We start from the raw sequence: 13,442 nt of genomic DNA, 5'->3' as shown, positions 1-13,442 counted from the left end.
AAAATACTTGCTTAAGTATTCAAATTCATTGGGTGGACGATTTTTTTCTACAAGTGAGAGTGCTTTTGGTTGGGTAACATAAACAATCATAAAGGAATTAGAGTCATATCACTAAAGTCATTGTCACTGACCTAACTCTCCTTTTCTTTTCTTTTTTTTTCACGGCAAGAGTAGAATTTTATTAAAAAAGGCGTAAACGCCTCCAGCGGAAAACTGGAAAAAAGATACAGACTTTGAAAATAAAAAACAACGATGAATAACATGATGTGTCACTTAAGCAGTAATGCAAGACAATGGGGAGTCGGCCCAAACACTCCAATCGACATCCTTATGCTTGGTCCTAAGTTTGAACCACCCAAATAAGCTTCTTTTAATTTCTTCAACCGTGAAGGCAATGGTTATAGCCCGAGCCTTAAACACCTTCTCGTCCCGTTGTTTCCAAATGAACCACAGAGTCGAGTAGATAATCGCCAACAATAAGCGCCTTCTCGACTTACTTTGCAGTTCCACCACAACTCCCAGAAGATGCTCAAAAGAATCTAGACCGGTAAAATCCCATCCGCACCAAAGCGAGGTTAACCTCCAGATCGCTTTAGCCCGGGAACAATCCAAGAAAACGTGTTTCGTCGATTCAACCTCCAAAGCACAAACCCGACAATTGCTCGATAACAAAGGCATCCCTCTAGCAATTAGATTGGGCGCGACCGGGATCTTGTTTTGTAGCAGCCTCCAGACAAAACAATTTATTTTAATTGGAACCCAAGTTTCCCACCCGCAAATCCGAACATCGTCTCCATGAATAGAGTCTGCCATCAGTCGTCTCATCGCTTGAACAGTGAACCTCCCCGAAAAGTCACCGGTCCAACGCCACCCATCTTCCTTACCTTCATTGAACGAAAACAACGTAACCATATCCTTGAGATCGTTTAAGTCGGACGACTCCTCAAGAGATAGGTTGGATTTAGACCATTCAATATCCGCAAACACTAGCCCCGAACCAAACGAGGAAACCAAATCACTAACCATGCATGTTTTCTTAACCGCCAATTTATAAAGATTAGGGAAAATGTCCTTCAAAGTGAATTTTCCAAACCACACGTCTAGCCAGAAACGAGTCGAGTGACCCCGTCCCCACCTTTCTGCACCATTGCCACAACCACCTACTGGGCATCACGACCATCACCCCAGTAGTTGCACCACCGTTGACGGTAGCAACAGTTCCAGTGACGGTGGTCATGATGGAGGGTGGCGGAAGGGGTTGGACGGGCGAAGAATTTTAATTCATTTCTCAACCATACACATTAATACATGGAATTCACATTTCGATTCCAATAAACACCCGAAAACCAAACGCGCCCAAGTCTTGTAACTTTCTTAACGCTTTGTACACTACTTGCATGAAAGAGCTAGCATTCTTCCCAGTTTGGGTCAAGTTTTCATTCACCGACCATGTAATTGAGTACTTTCTCAAATCAAGTGGTCATCAGACATCAGTCATGCTTTTTAAGTCATCATTTCCCAAAATATATGGTAGGGAAAACCCTTGAAAACATGCAACAAACGATCTGTATTTCATAAAACCTAAAGTTTGCAACGCGATAGGCACATGCAACTGTTTTCTCCGTTTAAAATCTATGCGTGTAAGACCAGAATAATACAACAATTTTAATGATGCTAGATACGGTTTCATCTGTGAATTGATGTATATATATTACATATCATCACATTAAAAAAACAATTAAAACAACTGTTAATGATATTCCTGAGAATTATTATTAACACGTTAAATTAGTACATATCATCACATTAAAAAAACAATTAAAACAAATAATGAATTCAATCAAACTAATTACTTTGTAAAATAAAAGTTAGAAGTTTTATATTTTTTTCTACAAGGCACCTAATCTATCTTGTTAACTAATCTTGCTTAACATTCACACAACAGAAATCAAACTCTCACTATTTTTGTAAGAAGAATACTCTTAATCACCCTGATATCCTCATGAAAATTGAGCATTCAATTTGATTAATTGGTTTGATTAGGTTTTTATTTTCCAATTCAAAGGGAAATTAATTAATTGCTTCCACAAATCCATTCCTTCTCAACAATCCATAAATACTCAATTGTCTAGCTCATCTTTTGTTTTCTTATGTTGTTTATATCAGGTAATGAAACCAAAAAAATCATAGCTTCTTTGGCTAGCGTAAGAGACCAAGAATCGTCTCATTCATGACCAACTTTTATGGTGTTAGGAGAAGGGTAATATAGATACGAAATTATATTACGGCTGATAACGAGGCAAGTTTGGTTGTATTATTCATCAATATAGATCATTTTATGACCAAACTAAAAAATGAGACTTGCCTATTCAAAACTGAGGAGTTTAGCATGCCAACTTTGGATTGTAAATGAACTCGATTAGACTCATCGAACCAACTCATTTTTCTTTTCTTTTCTTTTTTTTTTAAATGAAGTTTGTATCTTTTTACAAATTAAAACACACAAAATTTTTAGCATACAAAGATTAGTTCACCGGTTGATAGAGTAAATATAAGCTACGATTCACTTCTAACTACGGTTTGCTTTAATACGTGACCTTGGGCTTGTTTCTTGCTTGTATGATTAAAGACTAATATTACTATGCTTGATTTTTGGGTTCGGATCTTCGGCGTCGGCTATGGAGGTGTTTTTTTTTTTGATTAAGTGTGTTTTATGGTGTAGGCTATGGTGTAAAATGGATGGAAATGAAAAGAATTAGGGTTTAAGGGGTATTTATACTCCCTTAAACCCATGGACCTAAAGATCATTTTCCATTTTTTGGTCTATAATTAATTACATCTAATTAGCCTACTTATCTTTCGATCTTTATTTTTATTATTTTATTATTTCTTTACCAACTCAAGTAAACCTTTCTATCATAACAAATAAATATATTAAATAATATTATTTAATTTTGGGATGTTACAGTATATGACAATGCATTAAGAAACTTGATTAAAAATCAAAAATGACAACCAAATACAGTAACGCAATATAAAAAAAACCACAAATTTTTTTTTTATTCTTATATAACAATATGGTATTCTAATTAAAGATAAAAAAAACGTTTTTAATTATGATAAAAATAATTTCTAGAAATAATATCGTATGAAAAAATTATAGACATTTTAAAATAATAGATAAATTGACATATTCCTTAAATGTGGAGAGAGAAAATCATCATAAGTGGATCATTACATTCATGCCCTTCTGATCAATTTTTATTTTTAAATTAATATTTATCATTCAAATTTAAGATCAATTGATTAGATTTCTTATTAGTTTTCTGATTTTTGTTGTAATTTGTATTTTAACTTTACGCATAATTTATTTATGATATTAAGAGTTTAATTAGATATGTTTTAGATTCCGTTATTCTTCTCCTATTAAAAGGAGAATTAGTTGCCCCTACAAGTCGAATTCTTAACATTTCAATTTCACGAAATTTTCTTATTATAAAAAAATCATTAGCTCCATTATTCAAACTCATATTTTCTTTTTTATGTTTCAAGTCATATTTCCTTTTTTATGTTTTATTTTCTTTTTAACACAAATGATACTCATGCTCTATTTTACACAAATAAGTCTGAATTAATTATACCTCCGATTTAAAAAGCATGTGTTATTATCAGATGGGCTATCCTCATATTAAATGTTTTTATGACTTTATCGGTTAATAATGAAACAAAACACCAAGGTTTCTTTTGTTAACACGAGACTAAATAGAACGATGTCATTCATGGCTGACAATTTTAATCAAGGAAGGGTAATAGAAACGCTAAAATATATTGTGATTGGTCATGAGGTATGTTTGGTCGTCATTTGTTTAATATGAATCAGCTTGTAACCTAAATAAAAAACGAGATTTTAATTCAAGACTGACAAGTTTATTATGCGTACCTAGGATTGTAAAAAGAATATACTGTTAATGATATTCCTGAGAATTATTATTAACACGTTAAATTAGTACATATAATCACATTAAAAAAACAATTAAAACAAATAATGAATTCAATCAAACTAATTACTTTGTAAAATAAAAGTTAGAAGTTTTATATTTTTTTCTACAAGGCACCTAATCTATCTTGTTAACTAATCTTGCTTAACATTCACACAACAGAAATCAAACTCTCACTATTTTTGTAAGAAGAATACTCTTAATCACCCTGATATCCTCGTGAAAATTGAGCATTCAATTTGATTAATTGGTTTGATTAGGTTTTTATTTTCCAATTCAAAGGGAAATTAATTAATTGCTTCCACAAATCCATTCCTTCTCAACAATCCATAAATACTCAATTGTCTGGCTCATCTTTTGTTTTCTTATGTTGTTTATATTAGGTAATGAAACCAAAAAAATCATAGCTTCTTTGGCTAGCGTAAGAGACCAAGAATCGTCTCATTCATGACCAACTTTTATGGTGTTAGGAGAAGGGTAATATAGATACGAAATTATATTACGGCTGATAACGAGGCAAGTTTGGTTGTATTATTCATCAATATAGATCATTTTATGACCAAACTAAAAAAATGAGACTTGCCTATTCAAAACTGAGGAGTTTAGCATGCCAACTTTGGATTGTAAATGAACTCGATTAGACTCATCGAACCAACTCATTTTTCTTTTCTTTTCTTTTTTTTTTTAAATGAAGTTTGTACCTTTTTACAAATTAAAACACACAAAATTTTTAGCATACAAAGATTAGTTCACCGGTTGATAGAGTAAATATAAGGCATATGGATTATTTTTTAACCTGGCATGCATGCCAGAAGTGAGCCGCGTGTCATTAAACTTATACCTGGTCTGCGTGCCAGAAGTGAGCCACGTGGTCTGCGTGCCAGAAGTGACCCGCGTGCCAGTAAACTTACACCTAATGTGCGTACCAGAAGTGACTCGCGTGTCATTAAACTTATACCTGATCTGCGTGCCAGAATGGGCCCGCGTTCCATTAAACTTATACTTGATAGTTGATATGCATACTAGAAATGATCTGCATGTCTTCAAGATTCTGTTAGACATAATAATAATAATAATAATAATAATAATAATAATAATAATAATAATAATCTTTTATTGAAAAGTAAATAAAGATCCTACATTACACTTATACTTTTTATAATAAAACAAAGTGAAAAGAAGAATTGTTTCATTTATATCAGTCAAAAGAGGATTACAAGAACATGGTTACAAAAGGTTTCCATAAAATCGTTATTACATAAAAGGATGATTTGCACAAGATTCTATTTTACAAATGTTTCTGGGTTTGATGGCCCTTCTTGATCTTGATGTTGCGGGTTTTCTTGCTCTTGAGAAGTCGGAGTTTGTGGTTTGTCATCTTAGGACCCACCCAGATACTCCCGAAGTAATTAAACACCATTTGCATATGCGGCAAATTATGGAATTGCATCTTGAATAGGAAATGATAGATCATCAAACTCCCGCAACCTCTTTTTATATTTGCTTCCAAATCACAGTTGTGCAAAGAATGTTCTTCAAGTGGGCGCTGGGTCTTCATGTACTCAACACCCTCCTCAAAACCGACCCTGCGGCCGGCTTGAGAAGAAATGTTAAGCAATATTGCAAGACAGTCCTCCAGCTCTTGCCCGTCTTGATATGGTCAATCACCTCTCAAATGACGAACGTAATGGGTACCTAAAAAAACAGAAGAAGCGAGTAAAGGAATTTGGATAAGGAAGACAACGTACCAATGGAAGACACTCAACCATAAGCCATTGTTTCTCTTCTTCAGCCCTTTTTGCTTTTTCCTCCAACTCATCAAGAGCTCTCACAGGCTTAGTATTGTCGGATTTAAGCACATCAGCCTGCTTCACCATTTCTTTCGCTTGCTCTTTCTGCAGCTTCGCTTCTTCATCATACGACTTGATCAAATAACCTTACACAACAACTTGACTTTCCAGCGCAATGTTGGCTTCCAAAGCCTTTGCCAGATCAGCTTCCATTTGGTATCTTCGCGGGCAGCAGCAAGGATATCGTTTTGCTTTTTATATGCTTCTTCCAAAGACCGCGCCGCAGCGGCTTGACGATCTTTCTCAACTTGTAGTGCGATTTCAGCATCCTTAAGCTTCCAATTGGCTGTGTTTGCTTTTAGACGTTGTTCATCAGCAATCTTTTTCGCTTCCTCCACCTGGTTCGTCATCTCTCTCCGCTTCTCCCCCATAGACATCCACTCCCAAAAATTTTCTTGCCCGCTAGCCACAACATTGGCTAAAGTAAAATTAAAACCACAGGTAATATCATGGCGGGAACGACCACGTTGGAATGCACGCTCCGCAGGCAGGACTCCATGGCGGAGAAATTCAGCACAGGTATCCGCATCTGCGAACCGCAACCCCTGGTTTAAGGGCCAATGTTGTATGTGAAGGTGGTCATCCTCTCCCGGATTGGCCATCCCATAGTAACTTGAATCAGAAAGACGATGAAATAGAGCCCCATGAGGAGATTGTTGGGAATATGAGGTCGCCCCTTCCCCTGTTTGATGGACGGGAGAAGAATGAGAAAAGTGCGGGGGAGAGAGTGGTGAGTATTGCGGTGATTCTTCCCTCTCCATGTTCACAACATCCTGCACCGGTTTCTTCCCCTTGGAATCCGAATCTTCTTCAGGAATAATGATTGTTTGCGGAGAGGATGGTGGTTCTTGAATAGTTACACCTTGATCAGGTGCAATTGTTTTTTCTGTGAGCAATAAAGAATAGGTAAAAGTGGTTGTACAAAGAAATAATTTATGTACCCTTGCGGAAATAATAACTTACTTGGTGGTGACCGCATGGCCACATCCTTGACTCGGTCTTCAAGACGGACCTTTTTCACTTTATTTTGCCCCGCTGCATGTTTTTTCTTCGGCGGGTCATCAGTCTCTTTCACGTCGCTGGACTTGGAAGCCCGATGCTTCCTTTTGCGTTCCAGCTCTGCCAAAGCACGCATAGTTTCCGACAGTCCAGATGTATTGGTAATAAGTTTCTTTTTTTTGCGGGGTGATGATTCGTCACTCAAGGATAACAACAATATCACCTCATCAGAAGTAAGTGCATTAAAAGGACGAGGGTTGAGAAAGAACTCACCTAACTCAAAAAGGTGCAATCCTCATGTCCGGAAGCTTCTCGTTAGGACGACGAGCCATGGTTATCTGAACCACGTCTTCACGGACCCTGAAAAATTTGGTCCTCCCATTATAGGCACTGCGTGGGGGTTCATTTCATATAATCCTCTTGGCAACAGTGGCACAGTTGAACCAACCACCACGACAGTGCATCTTGTAAAACACAAAATATTTATCCACCTTGGGCACAATATTGTTAGCCCTGCAAACAAATTCAAAGTGACAAATTGCATCAGGCTGAAGCGATGGATTTGAGAAAGATGGATCCCATGGCCGGTAATGACATTTCCTAGAAACTTGATTATCAGAAACCGTAGGTTCCCGGTGGAAAATTACTCAGCATACACAGCCATCTTACATGCTGGAGGTTTATCAACCGTGGATCTGGCAGCGGGGGTACTCCGGCTCCCATTATGGAGCTATGCCATAGGTAGCTATGAGCTTCTCAAACTTCGAGCTCTTCCAATTAATCTTTATTTGGTCTATTAACGGAGAAATTTTCTTCTCCTGTGCCATTATTTCTGGGGGTAACGAAAAACATCGAGCAATGGTGACTAAAGGGATAATGGACAAGAAATTACAGATGATAATCTTGAATTTGAGAGAAATACAGATGAAAGATGAGGAAGAAAAGGCGATAAAGTTCTATAAGGAACCCAAAACGTTATATTTATACCATCGTAGTTCATGTGATGGGAAGGCGAAAGTGGAGAGAGAAAGTGAACGGTCTGGTAAGAAGGTGACACGTCACGCGGGAAAACTGAAAAAGCGAAAAAGGAGGTACAGTATGGTATAGTTGACAGCAGGCACAGACGTCACATCACCACGCGGCATCTACAAAGTTTTCACATCAAACCTTCCATGCTTATCTTTAAAAGAACAGAAATATCTCCACAATCACAAGCAAAAACTTCAAAATTCCCATAAAAAAATCTTAAGTCCAAAAGTTCACCTGCATAAAACTTTACGCGGAAGAAACAATGGACTGGGGAACTTATAGAGGTATGGTAGTGAAAAGATCCAGATACCCATAAAGGATCATCCGCGGGTCATTCAGGGCTTCCTCAGAAGTCACCCGCAGAACATTCACATCACCCGCATAACTTAAGTCAGATAAAGATTAATGAAAAACTCCAGAGACTATCCGCGGGTTACTTAAAACTCTCTCATAGGTCATCCGCAAGACATTCCCATTACACGCAAAGATGACAGAAGAGTGATGTCAGCAAATCAGTTGTAACCAACTTTCTTCTAAAAAATTTACGCGAAGATTCTTCCTTGGAAAGCACATGATGCAACAACTAATTAGGGGAGGACAGCTGGTAAGGTTGTTACAACCGTGCACATGGTCAGTTGTCTCGTCCTATGATATGTGGACACGTCTCTAGTTTGTTTCAAAGAGCATATTCTAGACGAGGACAGCTGTACCAATAATATTCTCTAACCATCGGCTATAAATACCCTGTCCATCATCATGGAGGTATTGATTGAGACATCACATATTACATCAATCACTTAAATTACTTTCTCTCTCTAAGAATTATACTTATTCTCACGCTGGATGGTGGTTACGGGAAGACCCCCACTCTTGTCCTTCCCGTAACGATCTCACGGTGTTCTGTTTTACAGGTTTCCGTCACCGGACTTGCTGGGTTATCATTCGTACTGCTGAGTTACTTGTTATTTGACCCGTATTCTGTGGAACCATCGGTCTAGCCTATCCGGGTTTAGATCCGTGCTTCTTCAAATTATAAATAATGTGCCAATGTAAAATTTATAGCCTAACGAGAGTCTTATAAATTGAGTTATAATTTATATATATTAAACTTTTCTCTTTAATTTAAAGGAGCCAAACGGGTCGATTAGTGAGTGAGCCTACCTTGCATGGCTCCGGAACAACTCGCTTACAACTGAACCGATTTTGCACAAGCCTGAAACTTTTTAAATAGTTCAATTCCCTCCATAACTTGAAATAAATAGAGAATTAAATAAAATCTTGTTGTAAACCCCGTTTTCTAGTGAGTCAATGATTCACCTCTCTCATGTTAGTTATATGTGAGCCTATCCAAATATATTTGATTTTCTGTTATTGTTAAATTAGGAAATTAAACGTCATACGTCTTTTTAAACCTTTAAAAATTGACCTATATTATTATTTTGTTAAAACAATAGTATATATCCTTTTTTATAGTCAATCAGTCCACTAAACCCGACCCGACCCGACCCGACTCACGCATGTTCTATTTATACCACAGTGAGCATGTGACTTGTACGAGGTACAAAACTCAAAAGTATCTGGTCCTACGTTAAACCATTCTTCAACAACTATTCAAAATCTTGCATATTTCACGCCCAATGGCTGATTATCATTCTTCATCAAATATTTCCTATTTCAAAACCTCAAACAACAAAAACATGTCACATAATCTTTACTCCAACGAAACTGGAATCTACATCAGCAAACACCCTTCAGTCACCCTCCCACCCGACCCATTTCTCGACGTTGTTTCGCGCATATTCTCGCACAAACACGCTGGCCAAACCGCACTCGTTGACGCCACGTCCGGGGCCTCCATCCCGTACTCTGAACTCCAACCTTTAGTAAAATCTGTTGCCAGTGGGCTCCACCAAATGGGTGTTGCCAAAGGTGACGTCGTTTTAATCCTCTTACCAAATTCAATTTACTATCCCATTATTCTTTTGGCTGTTTTGTACCTTGGTGCCATTGTCACTACAATGAATCCGTTAAGCAGTTTCTCCGAGGTTAAGAAACAAACAGTCAGTTTAAATACGCGTATCGCCTTCACTGTTATCGATCGAGCTGATGAATTAAACGTTATCGATATTCCTTCCATCGTTGTACCCGAAAACCCCGGAAATATTAATTCAAACCATGTTCAATATGCAAATTTTTATAACCTTTTTTCGGGTAATCGCGAATTTGTTCGTGAATCTTTAATTAACCAAGATGACACTGCTGCTATACTTTATTCATCTGGAACCACAGGCTCTAGTAAAGGTGTGGTATTGAGTCATAGGAATTTAATATGTGGAGTGGAGTTATTTGTAAGATTTGAAGCTTCACAATATAAGTTGGAACATCCTGAAGAGAATGTATATTTGGGTGTGGTCCCCATGTTTCATATTTATGGGCTTTTGTTATTAAGCTTGGGGGTTTTGTCATTAGGGACTAAAATTGTGGTTATGAAGAAGTTTAGTGTTGATGAGATGGTTTGGTGTATCGATAGGTACGCGGTGACTCATTTCCCCGGTGTGCCGCCGTTGGTGACCGCGTTGATTAGGGCGGGTAAGGGTGGTGCTGGTGAGAGGTTGAAGAGCTTGAAGCAGGTTTCTTGTGGTGCTGCACCTGTGAGCACAAGGATTATAGATGACTTTGTGCATTGTTTTCCTCATGTTTATTTTGTTCAGGTAACGAAATTACCGTTTTACCCCTTGGTTGTTAAAGAGACGTAAAAAGTGGTGTAAATTATTGACACGACGGTAAAACAAAATAAATTCGCAGGTTTGGGTTTTGAATAAACGAACCTGTTTAGCTAAGTTGGTTGTGTTTGTGTCAACCCGGTGGTTCATGGGTTGACTTGTTGAACCTGTTTTTTTAAAAAGAATATGTTTTATGTCATTACTTAAATTAGTTGGTATTTTATGTCAAAAAATAAAACTTAGAATAGAAACTAATTAACGTAAACGTAAGATATTATTATTTTGTTTTATTTACATTTGTAATTTTCTTTTAAATTTGTAATTTTAAAGCACTATTTCATAAAATATAACTTAAAATAGAAACTAGTTAACGTAGACGTAAGATTTTATAATTTTGTTCTATTTACATTTGTAATTTTCTTTTAAATTTGTAATTTTAAAGCACTGTCATAAAATAGAAACTAATTAACGTAAACGTAAGATTTTATAATTCTGTTTTATTTACATTTGTAATTTTCTTTTAAGTTTGTAATTTGAAAGCGCTATGTCAAAAAATAAAACTTAAAATAGAAACTAATTAACGTAAACGCAAGATTTTATAATTTTGTTTTATTTGCATTGATTTTTTTCTTTTAAATTTGTAATTTTAAAGCAGTAATATATGAACAAAATTTGGTTTAAATGGGTCGCGTTCCTTTCAACTCACGAATACGCGTGTCGTGTCTGGGTTGATGTGTCTGCCATATTTTTTGGTTCATTTCAAATTTTACGATGGTGTCAGGTTAACTTGCTCAACCAATTCATTTTTTGTTTTATCTTTTTAAAACATGGTTTATGTCTAATTTAAATTACTTGGTATGTTATGCAAAACGAAAAATATACATTTGTATTCTATGTTGTAAAATTTTACTTTTGAAATGTTAAAATGCGAAAAAAATATTTAACAAAATGGGCTTAGCAGTTCGATCGAGTAAATATGGCTGACATGATCTTCATGTTTGCACAAGTTATACCGTTAAGTGCTTGTGTTCAGGGTTATGGCATGAGTGAATCAACAGCTGTGGGCACTCGTGGGTTCAACACTCGCGAAGTGCATAATTACGGGTCGGCTGGACTATTGGCTCCAAACATGCAAGCCAAAGTGGTAGACTGGGTTACTGGTTCACATCTCCCTCCTGGAAAAACCGGTGAACTTTGGTTACGCGGGCCTGCTATAATGAAAGGTAGTTAAAGCGGACATTTTTCTTTATGATTCAAATATCTCGCATATAATAAAAGATTTCTTGATATCTAACATACTTTTGTGTCTAAATTTGGTAGAATATTTGAACAATGTGGAGGCGACACTATCGACTGTTGATAAGGACGGTTGGCTGCATACAGGAGACATTGTTTATTTTGACCAGGACGGGTATTTGTATATAGTTGATCGTGTGAAAGAGATAATAAAGTACAAAGGGTTTCAGGTAATCGTATAAATGATTTATACCGGTTATTTTTATATGAATAACATGACTGATTTTTGAATGGCTGTAATGTAGATTGCTCCTGCTGATTTAGAGGATGTGTTAACATCTCATCCGGCCATTCTTGATGCTGCAGTAACAGGGTGAGTGTCACTAATTTGTTCATAACATATTTTCTTGGTGACAATAATCTCATCACATAATGAATTTGAAGTTATTTTTTGTTTATTACACAGAGTGAAGGATGAGGAAGCAGGCGAAGTTCCAGTGGCATTTGTTGTGATGAAGCCAGGAGCTAAAGCTTTTGAGTCTAGCATCATTGACTTTGTAGCTAAACAGGTTTGAATCATTATTTTCAATCTGAACAATCTTATAATGGTGAGGTGGCAAATGAGTGAGTCGGGCGGGTGGGTAAAGGGGCCAAAGCAGGTGTTTTTAGGCGGGTTCAAGCCGACCCGCAATCCCTTTTTATCCACATTTTGATATTTTTAATGTTATATATGTGTAAAATTTGATTTGTAAAAGCTATATATTCTCAATCCCAAAAATCTCATAATGTTGGTTGCAAGTTGAAATGGGCGGATCATACGGGCGGGTAAATGGGCCAAAGAAGGTGTTTCTAGTGCGGGTCAAGCCGACCCAGAATCAACTTTATCCACTTTTTGATATTTTTAATGTTTATCGCAAAATATGATTGTAGAAACATTTTTCAAAATGATAACTTTTTCTTGAAAAAGATATGTAAGAGGCTTCTTGGCATCTGAATGTCTTTCAACCCGTTTGACCTGATTGACCCGCTTGATCTACATTTCATTTTCATCTAAATCACTAAAGTTTTTCAAATCATTTGATGTTCATGATCCACAATGTGACAGGTGGCACCTTATAAGAAAGTGAGACGAGTAATGTTCACTAACATGATACCAAGATCTGCAGCAGGAAAGATTCTGAGGAGGAAATTGAAGGACCAAATAGATTCAAGACTTTAATGTGCCCTTATATCTCTTGGATCAACAACCCGATGCGCATTTCAAGTAGCAATACTCACTTGAAAGGTTGATCAAACCATTAACCGCTTTCTGGCTTGTGCAGAATATTTTTTTTACCTAATACATTTTGTAAGAGCTCACTAGAGGCTTGAATTATTTTTTTTAAAATTTATTGAAGTGGGGTGTGCTTGTTATTCGTGCAATTATGACTATTCTTGTAGATTAATGCTATTACAAGATCATTGAACACAAATGAAATGTGTCAATTGTCCAATACGTTTATGAAAAATAATGATCACCACCCAAGTTTTATAAAATCAAAAGTGATTTTATAGAAATGGCAACAAAATAAAATTCATAAAGATTATTATAAAGTTACTAGTTGAAG

The 13,442-nt window shown here is 36.4% G+C and overlaps 1 protein-coding gene and 1 pseudogene across 1 annotated transcript; one reads left to right on the top strand and one right to left on the bottom strand.

Annotated features, from left to right (window-relative positions):
• Positions 1 to 273: 273 nt before the first annotated feature.
• On the bottom strand, positions 274 to 5,875 carry LOC143621310 (uncharacterized). Its single transcript, XM_077092772.1, has 2 exons — positions 5,747 to 5,875; positions 274 to 1,071 (listed from the first exon to the last, which is right to left on the bottom strand). Exons 1-2 carry the CDS (start codon positions 5,873 to 5,875, stop codon positions 274 to 276), a joined length of 927 nt encoding a protein of 308 aa, XP_076948887.1.
• Positions 5,876 to 9,456: 3,581 nt separating this feature from the next.
• On the top strand, positions 9,457 to 13,131 carry LOC143621338 (4-coumarate--CoA ligase-like 6; annotated as a pseudogene).
• Positions 13,132 to 13,442: the final 311 nt, after the last annotated feature.

Source organism: Bidens hawaiensis, unplaced genomic scaffold (assembly GCF_021521415.1).
Source record: "Bidens hawaiensis isolate Kalapana, Puna unplaced genomic scaffold, B.hawaiensis_p1.1 tig00002839_1, whole genome shotgun sequence".
In the NCBI taxonomy this organism is placed as follows: Eukaryota; Viridiplantae; Streptophyta; class Magnoliopsida; order Asterales; family Asteraceae; genus Bidens; species Bidens hawaiensis.
Note: the sequence above shows the minus strand (reverse complement) of the source record. Positions and strands in the feature narration are given on the sequence as shown.